Source organism: Cydia fagiglandana, chromosome 15, assembly GCF_963556715.1.
Source record: "Cydia fagiglandana chromosome 15, ilCydFagi1.1, whole genome shotgun sequence".
Taxonomy (NCBI): domain Eukaryota; kingdom Metazoa; phylum Arthropoda; class Insecta; order Lepidoptera; family Tortricidae; genus Cydia; species Cydia fagiglandana.
In genome coordinates, this window is record NC_085946.1 from 12,199,285 (window position 1) to 12,223,651 (window position 24,367).

The following is a 24,367-nucleotide window of genomic DNA, read 5'->3' on the forward strand; positions in this document are numbered from 1 at the left end:
TGATTACCCCCATCTCTAGATAGTGCACATACTTATTATATTTATGGAATACCTGCCCAAAAATACGATTTCACGTTAGTTATAGGAGTCGAAAGCGAAGTACTTAATCGATTATCTGCTAGCTAATTTTTTTCTTATCCTCCGAATTGTTTTTTGATTTTCTTCTGTAAGAATAATTTAAGTATTTTTGAATCGATTTCCCATAGCATACTGACTATATTAGATACTGACTATTATACACACATAAAGCAGTTGTCGCCGCGTTGAAGTGCCCACGTGTAAATTGAAAGGATTAATAACGAATTTTCCAGCGATCTCCCTTAATCCGCGTCTGCGCCGCTTGTCCTTTTGTTAGGACATGTTCTCTTATTGCATACGTGGCGTTCTGTGTTTAAACAAAACGCATGAACGTTCGGAAAGGAAAACGAGGTTAGGCTGGAAGGGTAATAACATTCATAGCATGGGTCTCAAATTGTTGTATAGCCTCAGCATTCCGACATCTCGTCAAGAAAAATTGCAGTACTTTAAGACCCGTAGCTGTAAGTTTGAACGTATTCACAAAGACTCCAAATTTTCGTTTGAGTTTTTACTTTTTTAAGCATATTTAATACTGATTTATAAAGCAGTCATGCCGTTTCACAGAGTCTTATAAATCTTATAATTATTTAAAGTCGATGGTAAAGGTGACATTCGGACGGCGACTGCTACAGCGTTACTGTAGAGGCTACTGCTGAAGGTTTGACCAGGGCAATTTATTTATCTTGATAATTTGTATTGATGCCGTTGCCGCAATACTAGAGCGATTACTTCACTTTATCAAGTGACACCGACTGCAGCAGTCGCTATCCTATTGTCACCTTTACGCCAACGTTAATTTATAACATTTAAAAGACAGAGCTATATGTGGACTGTAACTACAATTATCTCGTACCAAAATTCTCAGTTGAAAAGCCCGCAAATGTTCAGTGAATCCCATTAATTCAGTCATTCACTCACCACCCAGCCGAGCTTAATTCACTCACCTGGCTAAGTTTTTGTCGTCACAAAGCTCCGTCAGCATATCCTCCAAATCCGTAGACAGGGTGTTCAGTAACTGCGAAAGGAAAAACAATAATTATGAACTTCAGTTCAAGTAGATTTATACAGAGAGTATTTATTTCAATACTCTCGAACACAACCCTACATTACCTATAGCATCATTGTTTACAATACTGTACCTACAATATACCACCATTTTGTTATACCACATCGGTGGCAAACAAGCATACGGCCCGCCTGATGGTAAGCAGTCACCGTAGCCTATGTGTTATACGCGCTTTGCCGACTCTATATATATATGTATACAAAACATGAAACATTTGAGTAATAATATGAACAAAAATTACTTTAGTGATGAGTAGCGTTTTATGAAGTCATATTAGTTATACACATATTATATGTATAATCGTCACTATTTAAGACTATGTGAATCATGTCATGACTGTATTTTTTTTTATTCATTAAACAAGGATATTGGGATATTCATTAACAAATCGTTAAAAACTTTATATCGAGTTTTTATGACATTTAAAAGTAAGCTCAAAGGGCAATTACCTAAGCACTTGAGCAACCACCTAAACATCAAAGTTGTCGAACAAAAACGAAAATCGCCAGCTTTCCGCCCTAACCACTCACTTGTTCAAAACACCATTCCAATTTGAAATCGGAATCCAAGTAAAGAATGAATGAATGATCGATCCGTTCACCTTCGCCCCGGGACCACATATTGGGACGGTGTCCGGGAAATGAGTTAAACCTTGTCGGAGCCGACAGTTTAGGTATTTGATTTGGGAACTTACTGGCGCCGCTACTGTCGAACTACCCAGTCGGACTACACTTGTAAATGTGACTTGGTTGAGAGTTCTTAACAAATTCCTTTCTGCTAAAATAACTGTACTGTGTTTGAATGCAAAATCTGGAGTTCAACCACAAGTATAAGTGACGAGAGGTGTATCTCATCATTTTTCTTCACTCAATTTAATTTCTCACATTCTATTTCTTTTCTCTAAACCAGCGGTCGGCAACCAGCGGCCCGCGAACCTCTCACTTGTGGCTTGTGGCCCGCGAGCCTCCCTGGCTATTTTATATGTAATATTGACAAATGACAATGTCTGATAAAGTCATAAATATTACCAAAGTGTGGCCCGCTCCGCGTCCACTTCGTTAACTGATATGTGGCCCTTGGTTGCTAAAAGGTTGCCGACCGCTGCTCTAAACAATGATCTAGCTACTACTATTGGTGGTTTACCAAATGTCATAGAAAACAATCAGCCATATTTATCCTCCTGAGACCCAGAAGCAATTGTTTTGTTTTTGAAATTGGAACCCTTAGTTACACAATAAACGTTGAAAATATATTTTGGAATATGTACAAAAAAATGTACGCGGGGACTTAGGAGGTTATATATTGACATTTTGTCAACCCCACGTTCAACTAGCTATATTTTGTGGGTTGGTAATAATAATTTGTAATTTTTTTCATGTACAATTCAACTAGTTTTTCCACTCAAAGTTCGTCAAGCACACTAGCCCTGTGTACTAAACTAGGTATTTGCTGAGGCCGCAGACAGGGTGGCTGGGTAAAAAGTTGCTCAAATAAAAATCTTTCGCGGCTGGCGGTGGCGCGTGCACCCTGCGTTATGACGATTCCCTTATTAGCACACCCTGTAGGTACGTACAATAAGGGTTGCTATAGATTTTCAGGGTCTAGTTTTAATGCCAACTGTATGTGCTGTGACTACCTATGTATTTAGGTACTTAATAGAAAACTAGGTTTTCTACTTGAACAAGTTAAAATAGTTAGTATTTTTGCAGTATAAAATCGTAGAAAAAGAACTAAACATGCCACAATGAACTATAAAAATTTAAGATCGTTTATGATCGCACCATACAGCAAAAGTACTATCGTGCCTAATTGAAATGAAAATCTTCAAATAGCAAAGTTGGTGGTAACTCCCAGTAACATTAATTTCAAGTCAATCAGAAAGAATTAATAATGTGTTTTTTCGATACGGCTTAGAAAAACTATTTCAAGTAACCTTCATTTCTTACTTCTGATCTGACACCCCGACATATGTGACGTTCCACGGCAAAAGGTGCCTTATGGCGGCTGGCGCTTACGTCGCATAGCGCCGCAATAATATTGGAGCGGCGTTATTAATAGCGTAAGCGCCAACCGCCATAAGGTACCTTTACTCCTGGGACGTCACAATTATTAAATCAAAACCACAAAGTAAGTAGACTTATATATTTCTCAAAAAAATAAATCCAGACTTGTTTATTGTTTATCATTTTAATGTGTCAACGTGTAAAATATACAATGTTTCAACAAATGTAAGTGTTTCTAAGTACCTATGTCATAGTTTCCTTCGACTGAGCCTACTAAAAGTTCAACGAACTCAGGCGTACACAAATGGTTGCCATGGAAATTTTAACAAAACACCAAATCAAAATGTTAACTTTGTATTTTATTATCTACGCCGTAGGGGTTATTTTTATTGATTCCTTTGTTCTATTTTGTAAAGTAGGACAGAAAGTGTTCTTGGTTAGTGGTTTGCCGCAATCAGTAGTAAATAATCAATGGTCAAATATAGTACAGTTAAATTTTTTGGCATATTTATTCGGTGGTTACACTAAGAAGAAAAAAAATGCATAAATTGAATGAGGTCCTGGTATGTTACAGAAAGTCATCATTTTGCAATAAAAGTTTAGTTGACAAAAAAACTTTTATCTCTGGAAAACAGCCAAGTCACGCAAATATTTTTTTATGAACTACTAACACGGAAAAAACTGAACTACTAAAGTTAACAAGTTCAATTTATAAACGACGTCTGTTTGAAAAACCCAGCACACTCACGAGTTGACTGTTTAGGTATGCATTTTTTATCGGAAAAAAATAAAACAAATGACAGTCGCGGCAGCCATTCCATCTCCCGAAACGAGCCAAGTCTCCGAGTGCAAAATTTACTTTTTATGAACTACTAAAACGGGAAAAAACCGGTGGAAATCGGCGTAAAGTTAACGAGCTCCGTCTAATTGTTTGGAAGTGTCGCCGGGGACGGGTGACGCGGGACTTATATTTCTTTTCGCCATTTAATGTTATGAGATGATATTTCATTTTTACAGTATACAGGTGTGGTTGAGATGAAGCAGTGTCTGGAGACGCAGTTCGACTAAGTAACCTGAGAATCAAACCATGATGGTTTTATGGTAAGCCTTGATTATCAATTCAAAGACGGGTGTCTGTTGAAGCAGTGAAAAAGTGGAGTAAGTAATGCTCAAAATTTGCTTAAAAACTATTGCCGTCGAGAAAGCGCAGCCAACACAAGTTTCAGAGACCAGTGTATATTACGCGGGAAATCGTATTAAGCGGGTTCCACTGTAATCAGACATTGGGACTAGTTGTAGTTCATTGGTTGGTTGGGGTTAGTTGTAGTTGTAGTTGGTTGTTGTAGTTGGGATGGAACATAAGATACTTAACATTCAAAACCGTGCAGGTTTGTTTGGTATCATTCTTATGTCGCTTGTGGTTCTGAATTCATCTGTACTCCCTGCATATACTGCGGTATGCAAATTTGGACATTAAACTGCGTCCCCCGGGACACCCAGCGCCGGCTTATGAATAATGCGTTCCGTTACGGTAAAGTGTCATTTTCATGCCCGAAACAAATAAAACGGTAATCGATCGCTGAAGCCTTCCGGACACATTTCCAGTAAGGTGAGACATTTATTTGTTTGAGAATTGGTGCCTGTTAGATAATAGCTTGGCTTGAGGGCCGTAATATTAGAATAGAATTGAATAGAATTGATTTATTCGAAAGCACAAACAATCGGTACAATACATTTTATACAAGAAAACACAAAATAAGTTTAAAGTGCCACGAAATGGCCCCATCTCAGCATGAACCTTATTTATAAAAACACTGCATTAAGTAGGTACTTTTGATGATTAATAAGGAAGGAGAAGTAACTATAAGATACTTGTAAAGTTAGTGAGCTATCACGTCATCCATAATTTCAATTTAAATGCGGACTTAACAGAGGTGATATGCTATCAGTAACCGCTTAACACAGGCTCTTATATGCGATTAATAAATGTATTATCGATCATTAGTACAGCTAATTCAATTCAAACATCGGAATAAGAAAAGAAGATGCGGTAACTCTCCCGGCGCGACGGCTCAATTTTAACCTACGGCTGAATACGAACACCTGTCTCTAACCAAGAACTAGACTAGACAGAACTGAACAATTTTTACGACGCGACAAGCACTGCTACCACATAATATAGATCCCTCTTCAGTTTGTCCAATCCCGCGATTTGACAGTTTAATTAAACGACGATGTCGATCGCAAAAATAAAACAACTCGCACAAGAAAATTAATGGCGTCTACGTCCACAATAAAAAGACCTAAAATTGCAAATAGGAAACAGATAAAAGAGCATTTCGATAACAGAGACAAACGGGTCTTGTCTTGTCTCAATCCTTTTGTGAACAAAATTAATTATAAACGGGCTATTTGTTTTGGATATAGATTTAGAATGGACGGAATTAGAAAGGGCGGGGCGGGTTACGTGAGTTAAATAAGCAATACAAGACTGTTCAATAATAGATGGATTTATTTATATATTTGTTTTCTTTGAGCTTATAATTCCCAAAGAGCAAAATCATTCAAATTGAGCACTTACTTAACTTATCTATTGCGATATATGTCTGACTTTTATAATCTCAAAAAAAGAAGAGACTATAGGGAAAACCGATATCGGGCTATTTTACAACATATAAGTTTTTTTCTAAAAGACCTTAATCCGATTTTTTTAATTTTAAACAGTGTTTGTCAAACGCTTGGCCGGCGAGCTGCGTTATGGTAAGTGTTGTCGATTAGGACTTGTGGGCATTTTCTTTTAACTTACTTTAAAGCGCGACTTAAGTCGTCTTTCAGTACCGTCATATTCCTGACAAAATGTATGGGGTGTGACATTGACCGTCACATTTGTGACGATTGCTAACCGGCCCTTAAAAATGCTTTTATCCTGTATCAGTGGTTTTTGGGAAATTAGTATTAGGTAACTACATGTTTTGAGTTTATGTTTACTACAACTTTTGTAGGTACAATATAGGTATATAAGGAATATTTTGTGATAAAACACGTCTCACTCATGTTCATGCATCGCGATAAAAAGTTGAAAACAAACTCAGTCCGACCGAAGCGGGAATTGGAAACAACTAATAGGCAACGCGGCGTTGTTTACAGCGGTGCAAATGAAGAAAGTTCTGCATTGACGCCTGTCGTTGGGGATTCGTTGGGGATTTTCAATACGGGAAACGGGGGGCTTGCAGGGTTCCATTGGTTATGAACCTTTTTTGAACTAACTTTATCTGAACAAATCCCTTCCCTGAATAGTCCCTTTATCGGTTGTCTCAATCAATATTAGCTTCTACATCATTCCAACCGAGGTAAGTACTTAAATACGTAGCCCTGAGCAGAAGCAAGCACAAAAATCTTTAGTTATGGCAGAAAAAATCACGCACCTTCCTTCTTAAATGAATTAATAGTCGAATTTTGCGTAAATAAATTTTGTATTTTTCTTTGTTACTTAATTTTGTTATTATAATTACAAGTGTATGGCGAGAACTCATTTTGAATTCCCTACAAAATGATACACACTGTTAAAAATATTCAGGGAATTTTACATAATTTTAGGGCAACTTTCGTTGCCCTAACTTTTCTGTATTTTTACATAATTATGTAATTTTACAAGGCGTATGTAATTTTACATATCGACCTGATTTCATTATTATGTAATTTTACATTTATGTAATTTTACATAATCAAACAAATTGACGGTTATGTAAAATTACATTTATGTAATTTTACATAATCATACTGTCAGATATGTAAAAATCTCACTTATGTAATTTTACATAATCTGTAAAATCTCATTTATGTAATTTTACATATCCGTAAAATTTCACTTACGTACTTTTACATTTTTTTCGGTAATATTACAGGGTAATTGTATGTTTTGTTACAAATTTCGTATGTATAAATACATAAAGTTTGTGTATTAGTAATGATTTTTATGTATGATTACATTTTATTCAGTAATATTACCGAATTATTATGTATTTTGTTACAGATTTCATGTGTAAAATTACACCAACTTAATGTATTATTAATGTTTTTTTAGTATTTTTACTTTTTATTCGGTAACATTACACAATTATTATGTGTTTTGTTACAGATTTCGTATGTAAAAATACATTAAGTTTTTGTATTATTAATGATACTTTATGTATATTTACATTGTATTTGGTAATATCACAGAAGTAATATGTGTTTTATTACAGATTTCGTATGTGAATTTACACAAAGTACATGTATTATTAATGATTTTTTTAAGTATTTTTCCTTTTTATTCGGGAATATTACCGAATTATTATGTATTTTGTTACAGATTTCGTCTGTAAAATTACACAAACTTTAATTATTATTAATGTTTTTTTAAGTATATTTACTTTTTATTCAGTAATATTACAAAATTATCGTGTTTTATTACAGTTTGCGTATGTGATTTTACCACAAACTTTATGTATTTTTAATGATTTTTAAGTATTTTTCCATTTTATTCGGTAATATTACTGATACAATTTATGTATTTTTACATAAGAAAACTGTGATTTTAAATATGGGCAAGGTAAAATTACTTGTTGTTTGTGTATTATTACCTGTAAAATTAGGTAATATTTCATGTTATTAGGGGATATTTTTCTGTAAAATTCAATACAAATTCTGTACATTTACGGTAATTCTCCGGATTTAGTTATTAACCATTCGTTAGTTTTTTTTCTTATGTATTTTAATTAATGCAGCCTGTCTGCAGACTGCATTTATTAAAGTACATAAGAAAAAAAAAAATACCAACTTGCTAATAGCAAAATCCTGAGAATTATCGATAGCATGTAAATGTACAAAATTTGTATTGAATTCTTTAGGAAATATCGCCTAATAACATGTAAAACGAACTAATTTTATCAGTCATAATATACAAACAACAAGCAATTTACAGTTTGGAGGTTATTTAATAAAAAACAAAATTACAAAGAAATAAATTTATTGATTTTCACACACTAAAATTATAGAGCACACGCGTATATACACGTCTACGTGCATATTATTATTATTTATTCTGTGACAGAGTACAAAAAGTAGAAGACATATACGACACTATAAATTATATCTTATGTACATAAGTACTTCTTATGAATTAGTCCTATAAAAGTTTCGGTTAATAAGGCCTATGTGAATCTAATGCGTGAAACCTATACCATTTCAAGTAACGAATTGTCTGAAAATGTTTGTTACTGACATTAATTATAGTTAGTTTTTTTAGCATTAGAAAGAACTTGCAAGAAGTTAAGCGATCTTGACATGTCTTTTAATTGAAAAACGCTTTTTAAAAATCAAAAACTATTACTTATGACTTCCTTCTTTAGGATTTATTTTAAAAATATACCTTTGTATAAATTCTAATGTGTTTTGACAGTCCACTGGATATTCCATATTCAAGTTGCAGTAAGCCGCCATCAATAGTTGTAACGACGTAGGCAGAATCTCAGTTTCGCTAACAATCGTTTTTTCTACCAGCAAGTAATATAATTATATTTTCATTATCTGTGGACAAAAAACATAATGGTTAAAACAGGTAATATAATAGGCCCCCAAATTTAATACTTCCTCCTCAAATAAGATAATTTATCGTATTACGTTAAGTGGCACTACTAGTGAGTAAGGGTACAAGTCTCGGGCAGCGCAGTTTTAAAAGGGTGTAAGTTCCATGCCCCTTTTACAACTAAGCTGCGCGACACTTGTACCCTTTTTCACTAGGGCCACAGGTTTATTCAATACATTTACGTTTTAACACTGTATGTTTCATATAGATTATATTATGATTAATTATAAATTATATGAAACATACAGTGTTATGCTTCGCAGGTAAGGCATTTTATCATTGTAATAATAATTAAGTCTCACCTAAAAATACAATGTTAGGCGCAGCTATTTCGGATAGCTCTGCAACTTGAACCCTGGTTAATGGTTCCTGGAAAAGAAAAAGTTAATAAGATTAGTAAATGGAACTACTATATTTAGGATGGTACCTCATCTGGAAGAAAATGGATTATGAATTATATCTTGGGTATTGCTCTCCCTCTATGTGACGGATGATCAAAATAGCGTGGGCCTATGTTGCACCAAACCTGAGTTCCACTAGGTACAGCCAGGGTTCAGCATCAGCTCTATCTTGTCAACTTCAAGCGTCAAATTTTTAAATTGACATCATACTGCAAAATAAATGTGGTTTGAGTCAGCACATTAATGCTTAACAGTAGGTATCCAATTATAGTCTATTCTACAATACACTACATTCTACAATTACACAAAAAATATTTCATTACGAAAAGTCAAATTAATTTAGATTTACTCACCTTTTTCAATGATATTTTTTAAAGTTGGGTCCATTATTGGAACAGCTTTCTTGATTGTTTGGTCTACTGACCAAATTTTAATAACGGGCATGTTTTACTGTAAAAGAATAACACAATTTATTAGTGTTGGTGACTATTTAATTAACCTACACAATCAAGCATGTACTAATATCGTTTTAAATTTAGATGTACTTAGCTAATAAATACTTACATTTTTTTAATGGCATACGACGAAAGCGGCTGCTCCAAGATTTTGTAGATCAGGTCCACCCTGGACGTGGACAGGACACGATATCAACTGGACTTTGTAAAGGACGCCGAGGAAACCGTTAGAAAAAAGTTGAACCGCGAACCCTTTCTGGAAGTACATAACGTTTTGAGGTCTAATGCAGATTTCACTAGATATTCGATGCAAGAAAGTAAAGGTATATCTAATACTTATATTTACCTGTTTTCTTGTATGCTATCTCCAATTTATTTACACGTTTACACAAGTACTACGTTCTACGCACAGCGAGTGAGCGAGCGCCATTTTGATGTGAACTCATGAACTGCGCAGCTACAGGTTCGTGGCGGGGGGGGGGGGAGGTGCGCCTGACTAGCGATCGCGTGATCCATGTAGCTCGCGCGCCATTGGCGCGCGTTATAATATTGATCCGTGATTGGGTGTGAGCCAGTGCCGCACAAAATTCGTCCAATCCGCGAGTGCTAACGGATATGAATTCATATTTGAAGATTTATAGTTTATTTTTCGAAATTAATAATTAGGTACACAATTTTACCAATAATTGCTGACATTGGTACCTATAAATAACATCGTAAGTTTTGTTGCTTCCAACTTTGATGCTGTAATTCACATTAAGGGGTTCCCTGGAGCCAATGAATGACCTATCTGAATCCCTTAGTTTTCTAATTTTTTTTGTAGCTTATCATACGGTAAAGTTGAAAAGAATTTATGTACGAAATAGGTATCATTTGATATTTACCAATCGCTTTTCGGTGAAGAGGCAAACATGGTGAGGAAACCGGACTAGTTCCAACAAGTTTCCTAGTTTCCCCTCTGGGTTAGAAGGTCAGATGGCAGTCGCTTCTGTAAAAACTAGTGCCTACGCCAATTCCCGGGATTAGTTGCCAAGCAGTTCCCAGGCTCCCATGAGCTGTGGCAAAAAGCTGGGATAGCGCGAGGAAGATTTATTATCATAGGGTAAAGTGCCCTATTACCAGCCACCTGCATTAATCGTTGAATAACTTTTATAATATGTCCAAAACTACACGGAATGTTTGTAAGTATACACGGTGTAATATGAGGAAACCGAATAGCTTTAACCACGCATTTCTGAGGTCAAAAGAAAGAAAAAATGTAAGATGAGTTTAGGTATACTTCACCAAAAAAAAATTTTTGTTGTTGTTTTGTTTTTTCAATTTCTTGAATGTACATGTACATAAAAATAAATGTTATTTGATGTTGATTGGTAAACTTTTCACTTAAAATTGATTTTTACATTTTTTTTCGTAAAACCTACTTTTTGCAAAGCGTTACTTGTCACTTTTTGATATCTATCAAGAAGGATATTTTAGACTACGTCCCATAGCAGCAACATCACCATCAAAAAGGTCTTTTACACTGTGTAACAATAAAAACTTGTTTTTTTTTAATTAATATTATCTCTGAAACTAGGCGAATTTCAAAAAAGTTTATAGGACATTTTTGTCTCTAAATATGATCAGGAATACGCAGTTAAAATTATTCGGTTTAAAATATTTCGGTTTCCTCATGTTACACGGTGTATTTGTCCGCGATTATCTCGCGTTTAGCTGAACCGATTTTGATGTGGTTTTCAGAAAAGTGTTTGTTACATTCGGGAGAAGGTATTAGTATACATAGAGCTGAGCTGATGCTGAACCCTGGCCGTACCTAGTGGAACCAGAAAAGACAAAACTGTGGAAAAATACAAGCACAGAGCTGGAGCCAGGTTTTTATTTATAATTTTAGTTTATATTGTAGTTAGTTGTAGCTTTATGTAGTTTTTAATTACATGTAGTTAATAATTTTTTGTAACATATTTGCTGTGACTTAATTTTTTAATAAAAAGAGACGTCATGATCGATTACCTTTTTTCTAATTGGGGCATTTTACCCTATCCCATATTTACTTAAAAATTAATTGGGAGGAAAACTAACTTTTTATCCCGCCAGGTGGTGGTGGCGAATTAGCGACTTTACCTCGCTTTGACATAAAAACTGTCAAACCACATACATTTTTTGTAAGTTATTCTATTCTTGTAAAATTTTCTCAAAAATGCCTATGTCTGATATGAATATTTGACATATTTATTTTTAGAGACGTCAAAGACGAACCCAAATAAATAGGTACCTACCTAGATATGTATGTAGATTTCGTATTAAGTAACTAAGTATTTCTATCTTTACATAATATGAATGAATCTATTTATCTTTAAGTAGGTATTAGTAGTAACGATGTGGTGTGAGCACAAACCGATTTTGCCTAAAATTAATTAGGTAAGTACAGTCACCTGCAATAATATGTTACTCTTCGAAGGCCGCAATAATATGTGACACGCTCGTATGGCTCTACAGATAAGGTCGTGTCAGATATTTTTGCGGCCTTTGAAGAGTAACATATTATTGCAGGTGACTGTACCTACTTACTAAGTAAGTACCTAAGTACCTTCTTAATTTCGACCGCACGGGCGGCATTCTCAGCAGGTTAAAACTTGTTCACGGAATTGTATTAGGGTATTCCACCTGTCCAGTTTCTGTTTCTTTGTCCAATGTGTGTTTTGTCTTTTGACATTTTGCTTGAGAGAGAGAGTGAGATGCCATGACATTGGACAAACATATCATTGGACACATTACCGCACCGCACCAAGGTCATTGCGACGCACCCATAAGTAAGACCTTGACAACAACCTTGACAATGTCCTTGGTGCGGTGCGGTAATGTGTTAGCACTGTTAGCAGCTTTATGGTAACATTCCATTTCTAACCGCAGCTGCACTACCGGTACTGAACGCGTCGCTGTCATTGTCAATTTCCATAGTAAAATTGACAGTAATGCAGCTGCGGTTAGAAATGGAATGTTACCATTAGGCATTAAGTAGTTTGTGTTCTATTCTATGTATGTAGGTAAAGGATAACTCACGCTCACGTTAGACCGGGCCGCATCCGGGCCGGAGCTTCCGGCGCTTAGGTACGTTTCTATGACATGACAGGCGAACACGGGATGCATTCCATAGAAAACGATGCGCCGGAAGCTCCGGCCCGGGCACGGCCCGGTCTAACGTGAGTCACCCTTAATGGGTACTCGTATGTTACCAGACGAACTCGCGGGCAAGAGCTAGGAATTCATAAATGTGAAAAAAACCGGACAAGTGCGAGTGGGACTCGCCCACCGAGGGTTCCGTACTTTTTAGTACTTATTCTCTTTATTTATTTTTCTTCTTAAGTTAGGTTAATTATAATATGAATATAAAAGTAAAATATAAAAACACTTACAAAATAATAAAAAAAAGTTATAAACACACAGTAGGTACTTATTTATTGTTATCACTCACACTTAATAATGAGAGAGTGAGATGCACTGACATTGGACAAAGAAATTGAATGCAAATTTGACAGGTGGAATACCACCCTAAGGGCCCCTTGCACCATTCCACTAACCCGGGGTTAACCGGTTAAATCTGGAGTTACCTTGGTTACCAGTACAATTTGACACTGGATTAACGGTTTAACCGGTTAACCTCGGATTAGTGGGACGGTGCAAGTGGCGCTAAGTTAGTTAAGTAGTAGTTTGGTATTTTTACTTTTATGCTGTTTAACTTGTTTGAAATAAAATAAATAAAAATGTAATGTAAAGACACACATTGAAATAGTAAATTTGCAGAAAATTAAAGAAATATTGGAAAATTTTATTGTATTGTTTTTAATTTTACTGGCATTTTTCTGAATATTACATAATAGATAAGTAAATTTACATAAAAAAAAATTCACGAAAGTAGGTAAAATCACGACACTTTTATGTAAAGTTCCCCGCGGTACGCGTGTTGTTTGCTGTTGGTGCTGTTGTTGATGTGTTGTTGTTGGTAATGTTGTTGTTGCTGTTGTAATTGTGTAGTAGTTTGTTTTCCAAAGGGAAAAAGAAATAAAGTTGTACTTTTGCTAGGACAAAAAGATCCGCTTGCGAGCACTTCATTCCTGCAGCTCGGCCTTCGGCCTCGCGTGTTTGGGAAATCGAAAAGGACGCTCCGGGCCTTCGGCCCTACGCGGAGCTCGGCCTTCGACCTTCGCTCTGCCGTGTCACGCCTAACTCCGTTAACTCGAGTTACATGAGTTACGAATAACCAGTCTAAATCGTCTTAAAAACCATTAAATATATATCTTCTATAAGAAAATTTTGAAAATCTTCATTATTTACTGAGAAAAGCATATGGCTAACTCATGTAACTTCATTTTTTTGCCGATGGCGTCAGGCACAACTCAGTTAACTTAAGTTGTATGACTGACACAACCAAAATATCAACATCGTTTCTTAAGTTAGTTAGGCATGACTGGCCGAGCGCTTGATTTATACGACAACAATATTCCTATAGTAATACGTGTCACGTCTGATCACGCAAATGTCATGTAACTTGACTTACATGACTTCGTGTGACCACTATAGTATGGAAGAGTTGATCATGCGGAAACATTTAATTCGAATAAAATGAAAACTATTCAATTATGCGAAACATAAATTAAAGGGCCCAGTCTGTGACCATATTTCCTACATGTAGATTAGATAAAATAAAAAAATTACGACGAACCGTCAACGATAACAGCATTTGAATCTTTAAAACTTTAAACGTAATTATCTCGAAACTCGACTTTTAAAGTTACATGAGATGCGCGTGACACGGCAGCGCTGGGTTTCGAAGCTCAGCGCCGCGTTAAAAACTGCCAGGGTCCCTCTATGACATTTGGTCGAGCACCACCTAGGTCTGACCGTTTGGCCGGCCCGTCCAACATTTTTCTGACCGGAAGCGGTAGACCAAAAGTCGGAATTTTCTGGAGATCACGAGACCGCCCTCTATATGAAACTGTCAAAGTCTAACACACCACGAACCTCCTTCTGGGAGAACAATTGTGTCATCAGTCAGTCGTATTGCAGCTTTATATAATATAGAAAAATACGTATATAATAAAATTATTTTTGTCCCTGACATTCCATGTAATTTTACAGATTTTATGTAAAAGTCCATTGTCTTAGTGATTACTATACAATACATATTGAATATGTAAAAAAAAAACATATTCACGGCCTCCTTAGCCTATTAGTTGATAGTGACCCTGCCTATAAAGCAGGACGTCCCGGGTTTGCATCTTGGTCAGAGCATTTATTTGTGTGTCTATTATCACGTAATATATTTGTTCATCAGGAGTTATGGATGTTGCCTATGTATTCAAGAATGTATCGATTATACATTTATACCTAAAGTGCCCACAACACAATCCTTATTGAGCTTACTGTGGGACTAGGTTAATTTGTGTAAAATTGTCCTATATATTATTTATTTATTTTACCAGTAAATTTACAGAAAATATGTAGGTATACCATTAAGAAGATATTGGTAAATTTCATTATATTGTTTGTAATATTACTGACATGTTTCGGAATATTACATAAGACTTAAGTAAATTTACATAAAAATGTATTTTTCAAAAGAAATAATAAATTTGCGAGATTTTTATGTAAAATACCCGTTCCAATTGTTAAAAATCAATTGTAGTATTACAGATATTTATGTAAACGGGCATTTCTTAGTGACTATTACATATGTATCGTGTAAAAAGACCCATTTGAACAGGAAGTTTACAGAAAATTTGTAAAATTAAAAAAATGTTGGGAAATTTCATTATGTTTTTTGTAATTTTTCTGATATTTTTCGGAATATTACATAAGAAGTAAGTAAATTGTAATAAAAATGTGTTCTCAATAAAAAATGGTAAAATTACGAGATTTTTATGTCAAATTCCCGATTTAATTGTTAAAAACACATTAAAAAAGTATTTGTCCCAAAAGTTCCATGTAATTTTACAGATTTTATGTAAACGTTCATCTCTTAGTAATTATTACATATTTATTATGTAAAAATACCATTTAAACAGTAATTTCTACAGAATATATATGTAAAATGAAGAAATGTTGGGAAACTTCATAATGTTTTTTGTGATTTTAATGACATTTTTTGGAATTTTACATAAGACGTGAGTAACTTTACACAAAAATGTAATTTTCACAAAATTAGGTAAAATTATGAGATTTTTATGTAAAATACCCATTTTAATTGATATAAACACATAAAAAAATGTATTTGTCCCAAACATTCCATGTAATTTTACAGATTTTATGTAAACTTCTATCTCTTAGTGATTATTATATATTTATTATGTAAAGCGACACATTTAAACAGTAAATTTACAGAAAATATGTAAAATTAAAGAATTTTTTGGAAATTTTATATTATTGTTTGTAATTTTCCTGACATTATTCCGAATATTACATTACACGTAAGTAAATTTACACAAATATGTAATTTGAAAAAAAAATGGTAAAATTACGAGATGTTTATGTAAAATTCTCTTTTTAATTGTTAAAAACACATAAAAAAAAGTATTTGTCCCAAACATTCCATGTAATTTTACAGATTTTATGTAAACTTCCATCTCTTAGTGATTATTACATATATGTTATGTAAAAAGACCATTTAAACAGTAAATTGAACAGAATATATGTAAAATTAAAGAAATGTTGGGAAATTTCATAATGTTTTTTTGTAATTTTACTGATATCTTACGGAATATTACATAAGACGTAAGTCAATTTACATAAAAATGTATTTTTTACGAAAATAGGTAATATTGCGAGATTTCTAAGTAAAATTCCCTCTTCAATCGTAAAAAATACATACCAAAATGTATTTATCCCGAACATTCCATGTAATTTTACAGATTTTATGTAAATATTCATGGCTTAGTGATTATTACATAAATTTTATGTAAAACTACATAAAAATTATTGATTTTACCGAAAAAATGAAAAATTTACGAGAATTACGTAAAATGTCATATTTTTCCGTAAATTTCCCAGATTTTTCAGGAATTTTACAGGATTATGTAATTTTTTTGCATGTAAAATTACATAATTTTTAACAGTGCACTACTCGACATAGTATGTCGACTTTTTTTAGCTTTCGTGTGTTTAAGTTACACTCAGACAATTAAGACAAATCCATTGACGTTAAGAATCATCAAAATCGGCCCACGTGTTTGGTCTCTGTCTCTATAGTTCGTTTTTTTAGCATTAGAAATAAGGTAAACAATCTTGATGTGTCTTTTAATTGAAAAACACATTTTAAAAATAAATTACGGCAAATAAGGCCTGATTCGAATTCAATCTGCCAAATTGAAAACCCTATTAATGGTACTGAAGCTAGCTGAATCAAGATTTGTTTTTCCATAATTTATTGAAAATTTGTTTAAAAATTGTTATTTATAAGTAAATTCATCATTTTCCATTTCTTCCCGCTCCTGTCGTTAGTTTTGTTGTATGCCCTCCATCATACATCCGACAGTGTTTTTTGACAGTTTCTTAGTTTGAGTCCTATCAAGAACAATGTTTATTCTGAAATATTATATTGCATATAGTTTTTGTTGTTTTAACGAACTAATTCCTTGGACACTCCACTCCATACCGTTCAATCAATAGGTCAATACTGTGGGACTTTGTTGAATCAAGTTTTTTGGTCCGATTTCGAGGGTACTGGCTTAAGCATGCTGATTGCCTCATAAACATCGTGGATCATCTCCAAATATTATCAAAGTAATATTGGAAATCCGCATTATTAAACTAAAGCTGCGAACCGTTTCTTTTAGTGATGTTGGTGTCGATTTCTCTGTCGAAAAGTAACCAATGCCCGGTAACTGACACCACATCGACGAAATTCCTGATACGCCAGATATTTGAAGATATGTCTAGATCCTCATTGTTTCATGGATATTGCAATGAAATTACCTTTCAGTATTGGTATAATATTAGGTAACAGGTTATGTTGGAAATTAGTTATGTGCAAGTTTCTTCCATACTTATCAAGTTTTTGACAGCAATTTGGCGCCTAATTAAAAAGACGGCGGCGTTTATTTGATTTTTTTGATCATCTTAGAATTGATAAAAAAAAAATTTTTTGGTATAATAATTTTGTGATTCTGATAATTATAATGTCGTAGTGTATATATAAAGTAAGCTAGAAAATATCCAAGAAAAATCACTCTGAATTTGTCAAATTTGTTTCGAATCAGGCCTTATGTAACAATTATGAATCTAATACGATCATTTATATTCTTCTGCTTTCATAAGTAATAGTTTTTCAATTAAAAGACATGTCAAGATCGCTTACCTTCTTGCAAGTTCTTTCTAATGCTAAAAAAAACGAACTATAGAATGCAGTGCAAAGGAACAAATATACATAAACATACCTACATAGACTGATATAGCTTTCTGTAACGTTGTGCTGTCGGGCAAAAAACTTAAATACGGAACCTAACGACAATTAGCGAACCGATAGAGAGCGCGCTTTCCCCACTTTTCCTTGCAAGCTATGTAGCCACGTCTGATTTGCTTCGGTATTTGTTATTTTCCCATTGATTCTCCGCCATTGTTTATTCTCTTTATTAAGGCAACAATGCGAAGGCAGACGGAATTTTTAATTACGCTCGTACAAAGACATGCTTAGGCGATTGTGATTAGATTTTTATTAGATTTCTAGGTAAAAAATCTTCTAATATCTACTACTTATTCAACACATGAATCGATTGGTAAAAAAGAAATCTAATAAGGTAAAGAGGTTCTCGAAGCACAACAATGTTTGAATAATCTTTTCTTATTTTTACCTATTTGCAGCCTATTTCTTCCTTTCTAAAAGATGAAAGAAAGAAGAAATAGGCCGATGTGAAGGCCTGGTCAAAGCCATATATTAACCATATGTTAGTACAGTCGTCATTGGTTATATACCAGAACGGCTAAGTTGCTCAAAAACATCTAAACATGCAATTAAACATCTTGAATAATAGAGCTTTTGTTCAGTTATTTTTGAACATAACTAACTGTAATATAACTGTAACTGTAAAATGCATTAGGTATCCTCCATCATTTAAATGGTTCATGCCATTTGATGTAGATAGTCAAATGTAGGCTTATTAAAACAGCTTATGTTTACTATAATTTTAGAGGACTTAAGACTTTTTCGAACTGGAAAGTGTCCATCACGTATGGCACGCGCGGCGCCGCTCTGCGGTGCGGTCGGAAATTGAACGGCGCCGCTACCGTTTACAAACTATCTGCCTTTTGTTTATGTCAGCCTGGTAGATGAATAGCAGATTTCACGTCCCTTTTTGTTGGTGTATTCACGATGTCAATCAAAATGGCTCCTTTGAAATCTTATGAAACAAGCCTTAATGTTGAAAATTTTCATTATAAAAATGTGAAGTTTGAAAGCCAACTAAATTCAGCTCACTTCAAACATTAAAGACATTAAGCGAAGTTTTATCAATAGAAGTTCAACATCAGCTGAAAATTCTAAAGCACATTGCTCTGAAGATCCAGTAATTAACAATCATCCATTAAAATTTTAATAATCTTAACGAGCTAATAGAATTAAAGACAAACGCTAATGAAGTGACTTCCAAGTCCGAAAGAGCGAGGACCTCAAAACGTCAAACAAGAATAATTAGAGTTTCCGATCCCTGCACTGGTGTTTGCTTAGAAAACGTTCACGGCTGTTGTCGACCCCTGCTAATGGGCAATTTTCATGATTTCATCGCTAACTTTTAATGATCCTTTTGTGAACTTTGCCGGAACGCTTCTAGTCTTTAATTTTATTTGAATTATGAGTTTCGACCCCTGAGTGTTGACAAACTCTGAGATTCACGCTGTTGGATGCGCTGAGTGACTTTTTGGGATTCGAGTGCAAACTTTTCATCTTTCAATATCAAAAGCCCTTGATTAGTTTTGTTTCTACAGGCTTAGTAACTTGGTCGTTAAAAATACTATTAACCACTTACTGGATGATAGCTACAGGTAAATAGAACAACCAAAGAAACTTTATCAAACCGTACTTAAGGTAAGTAATAAAAGCCCACATCTAAAATAAAACTTAAAGGGGCCCATTGATTAACAGTCCGCCGGACGGTATCGGCCTGTCAGTTAGAACAGTATTTTGACAGCTCCGAACAACTGACAGGCCGATGCCGTCCGGGGGACTGTTAATCAGTGGGCCCCTTAAGACGGAAACATATTTATTTATTAACAAAAGCGCCTACACATATGGATTAGCACCTCTTACATCTTACATATTGCAACACAGAATTCAACAGGCGCTTATAAGTTATTGTTTGTATTGAGACAGAGACAGGTACCGTGCGTCTGCTGTGTTTGAAACAATAGGATAACACATGCGTGAACCCAACATGTGTAGGGGAGCGCAGCTGCTCTCGTCTACCTGTAGGTAATTATGGCGAAGATTATGCCTAGATAAATCAGCATTGCCTACAATGCCTACATAGGTACAGTCAGCAGCAGAAATTGCTAAGCGGGCCAGGTGTTCAAAATGATCTTGGCGCGACTTTATTGTTAAGAGAATAAGAGCGTGTCAACTGTCAAGGTAATTTTGAACACCTTGCCCGCTTAGCAACTTCTGCTGCTGACTGTGAAGTGCAAGCCTATTTGATATTGACGGCAGAATTCAACTATGTACTCGGTACAGTACAGAATGGCGTGCTATTACATATACCTATGTTGTAACGTAACATGCCTGTCCGCAACCATGGAGCATAGACATAACGGAATTGCTCGGAATGTATTTTATCAACAATATCCTGAGTAAGTTGGAACATCTATAGGATGGTTTTGGGATAATGACTAACATATGTACTAAACTGAAGCACTTTCTCCTGTAGCAACAGTAAGCAAGATGTCTTGATAAGCGTTGCAGTATCGTATAAGTTATAAGTGTTGCCAAAGTACGAAACGCTACTAGATTTTTAAAAAGGTCCCGAACGCTTGTCTCTCGTTGAATTTAACTAAGCGAGGGTCTTTTTGTTGTATTTTATGCATCAAGTAATGTTCAAAGACTGTAATGAACGTATTTTCTTTCTTTAATATTCCTCTCGGTCGCAAACAATGCCGCGCTAAGCATAAGGGCAATTAAATACCTATCTCATTCTGAAATCTCTTTCAATTGTAGAACAAATACAAGTACAGTCATCAGCAATAGTAATCTTACACAACTAGGGCCGCAAAAATATATGACGCGCTCTTATTGCGCTCCAAATAAGAACGTGTCACATATTTTTGTGGCCCTAGTTGCGTAAGATACTATAGCTGATGACTGTACAAGGTATACAATTTATTGACATTTTAAAATAAGGTAGCATGGCAGGCATACCGCTTTCACATTTAGTGCCGAAACCCCGACTATCTGATATTTTATGATTTCGTTCTCAGGCCGGACGACAGGCAGGTCGGGATCGTGGTACTATAAATGTCTTGTATGGCTCGTTGGCAAAAAATGTGTTAAGAATCATTCACCTCCGCTCTCAGCCGTAGTCGGTGCGTAATGGACAGAGCATTATCAGCGCGTGTCTATCGGCGCTGGACGCAGGAAATGGAAATGTCAAGCACATGCATGCGGCTTATGAGAGGAATTACACAAGCGGTCAGCGAAGCTAAATACTGTGCGCATGGGCAATCTATTGCAGTCTATATTTACCGATCAAATGGGCTGTGTTGTCTATACACGGTGGCAAAGAAATAATTGCATTCCCGTAACCAGCGAGGTTTTGAGATTATACTGAGCAACTTTTATTATGGGACCAAAACCGAAATCGAGAAAAAAAAACCGGGCAAATGCGAGTCGGACTCGCGCACGAAGGGTTCCGTACCATAATGCAAATAAAAAAACAAAAAAAAAGCAAAAAAAAAAACGGTCACCCATCCAAGTACTGACCACTCCCGACGTTGCTTAACTTTGGTCAAAAATCACGTTTGTTGTATGGGAGCCCCATTTAAATCTTTATTTTATTCTGTTTTTAGTATTTGTTGTTATAGCGGCAACAGAAATACATCATCTGTGAAAATTTCAACTGTCTAGCTATCACGGTTCGCGAGATACAGCCTGGTGACAGACGGACGGACGGACAGCGAAGTCTTAGTAATAGGGTCCCGTTTTACCCTTTGGGTACGGAACCCTAATAATAGGGTCCCGTTTTACCCTTTGGGTACGGAACCCTAAAAATTACCCTCCCTTAGAAAATGGACCAGCCAAAATGTATGAAACAGCCAAATTTATGTTTCGCGATTTCGGGGTTGGTGTCATAGTAAAACTTGCTCAGTTCCCAAATCCTCCCTGGCAACGGGAATGCAGTAATTTTTTAGTCAACCTGTATAATCATTCATTAAAACTTATACAAACCATACGTAATCTTGAACGGCCCCTATTCGAATAATTCTTAAAAATATAAGAACTTTAATCGGAAACTACATATAACAGGAAAAAAATCGTTTAGGTATATATTTTATCTTGCACCTGTAAATCTGCAGGCTATAAATGCTATAAATACCTAATATAAATATAACATTTATGTGATATTTTGATATTACGTAAACTTACGAAAGTCCTTTAAGAGGCTGGCATAATCATCCATAACGCAGAAAGTTGCGTCTAATCATGAACTCGATCTCCCCACATTATGAGTCCATATCACGCGAGGAGTTTGAAAATAGCAATAGTAGGCAGTTTAATTGCTCCTGTGCGGATATAATGGTTGCAAAGATTCTTCGACAGCGTATCGCCCTTAACTAGAGATGCCCCGAATAGTGAATTTGGCCGAATACCGAGTCTTCGGCACCGTCTCTCGGCCGAATACCGAATATTCGGCATGACATGCGAACATTTTGAGTCACAATTATTACGAAAACTGTTCGCCAAGAAAGCACAACGTTTGCTAAGATATAATTATGTTTATGTTGAACAGAATTAATGAATGTAGTTAGAGTCAATCAAATCAGACCCAAGATAAATATAAAATATTTTGGAATCAACAAATGCTCAAAAACTTGCATTATTATTTAACCACTTTCCAAGAATACATTTTAAATATTAAATATACCTAGTTTTTGGTTATTTTTTTGTGAATTTATCTTTTTAGGTAGGTGTAACAGATATTCGGTACTAGGTCGAATAGTAGGCTACATTCGGCCGAATACCGAATATTCGGCAAAGTTGTCGAATAGGCCGAATACCGAATAGTTGCCGAATATTCGTGGCATCTCTACCCGTAACCCATTAAACACCTTTGACTTGGTTTTTCATGCCCATTACACGAAGAATGTTTAGATAAGTTTTAGCGTAGTTATGCTGTTAAATTGAAATAACCTCGCTTTCAAGTAAGCTTTTCATTTGTTAGCTTAATATGGGCTGATTTGTAAGAGCTTTGTACTGAACTGAATCAAAATTATCCTATTAAATCCGCGCCATCTTTTGCCAGGCGGACTGCAACCCGACTGCAATTTGTATGGGAACTGCACGCCGACTGCAGGCCGAGCTTGTAGACGGTCTTCCCTTAAATACGGTCTTCGTCATTTACCTTGCACCAATGATGTTGGGTATATAAACAAAATGGCGGTCTCAAGTTTAAATAACGTCCTTAGGCCCATACAAATGAAAAATGCAAAATTTGCCACAGAAATTTGAACCTAATACGATGTAGGAAATAGACTTGATTTTGCGTTGTTCAAAAACAAAGCAAAAGCAACTCTGTCCCATTTGAATATGATTTAAATTTCATTGAACTGAATAAGTACTATAGGTAGGACCTTGGGCCTCAGGAGGAGGAAGTATCACTTTACCTTCATATAGGAGCCATTTCTCTCCTGGCAGCGCCGCCTGATGTACCGTCGGCAGATGTTCGACATCGCTCATCCTGGAAAAGAAAGTGTTTGTTAATGGTCTGTTGTACAGTCACCTGCAATAATATGTTACTCTTCAAAGGCCGCAAAAATATGTGACACGCTCTTATGGCTCTACAAATAAGATCGCGTCAGATATTTTTGCGGCCTTCGTTGTGTTACATATTATTGCAGGTGACTGCACCAATTCAATATATCTTGAGCCGTATATGGTTTAAAGTGGGCATTAAAATTAAAACGAGAAGCTTCACCAAAATGGCATTGCAAATTTTAAGAAAACTAACCCTCTTTACATTGATAAGTCTGTGCGGAAAGATAAGAGTCGTGGGATGTAGGAGAGACCGAAGTGAGTTGTGACAGAGGAGAGTTGTGACATTGTCGATTTTTTGGAACCTAATAACTGTTAGTGAGCTCGCAACAGTGTGCGTTTGTTAGCTCGCAACTTGAACTAACAAACGCGCGCTATTGCGACCTAGTTTTTAGTTAATAGATTCCAAAAAATCGACAATGTCACAACTCATCTCGGTCTCCCCTATTGGGCCCCATACATTCCACGACTCTTCTCTTTCCATACTGACTTTAGAATGGTGAGCTATTGTTCTTGTTCATTAAGAGCTATTAATAACAGTATGCGAATATTGCGAATGCCACCAAAGATCCAAAGTTCAAACGTATAATTCTAGGGAATTCACGTCAACTAATAGATAAAATTTCGTAACAATGAAAAACTAACACAACGTAAGAGCTGGCGGCTACCTCGCACAACGTATAAGCATTGCGATACAGCGAGGAAATGCCGCCAGCTGGTACAATGCCTCAAG

The 24,367-nt window shown here is 35.4% G+C and overlaps 1 protein-coding gene and 1 long non-coding RNA gene across 3 annotated transcripts in view; both read right to left on the reverse strand.

Moving 5' to 3' along the window:
- Window positions 1–23,566, reverse strand: part of LOC134671400 (protein sprint) — a 282,803-nt gene extending 259,237 nt beyond the window's left edge. Inside the window, exons 1-2 of the mRNA XM_063529246.1 lie at window positions 23,487–23,566; window positions 1,023–1,093 (exon numbers count right to left, since the gene is read on the reverse strand). Of these exons, the coding sequence (XP_063385316.1) occupies window positions 1,023–1,093; window positions 23,487–23,552 (137 nt within the window). The 5' untranslated portion in view covers window positions 23,553–23,566. The remainder of the gene's footprint in view (window positions 1–1,022; window positions 1,094–23,486) is intronic.
- Window positions 8,139–10,094, reverse strand: LOC134671102 (uncharacterized). 2 transcript variants are annotated; one of them, XR_010099176.1, is made up of 5 exons: window positions 9,976–10,094; window positions 9,739–9,885; window positions 9,528–9,624; window positions 9,076–9,383; window positions 8,139–8,715 (listed from the first exon to the last, which is right to left on the reverse strand). It is a non-coding gene; the product is annotated as an uncharacterized LOC134671102 (long non-coding RNA). The 2 variants fall into 2 exon arrangements; XR_010099175.1 differs by having other exon boundaries at window positions 9,076–9,624.
- Window positions 23,567–24,367: the final 801 nt, after the last annotated feature.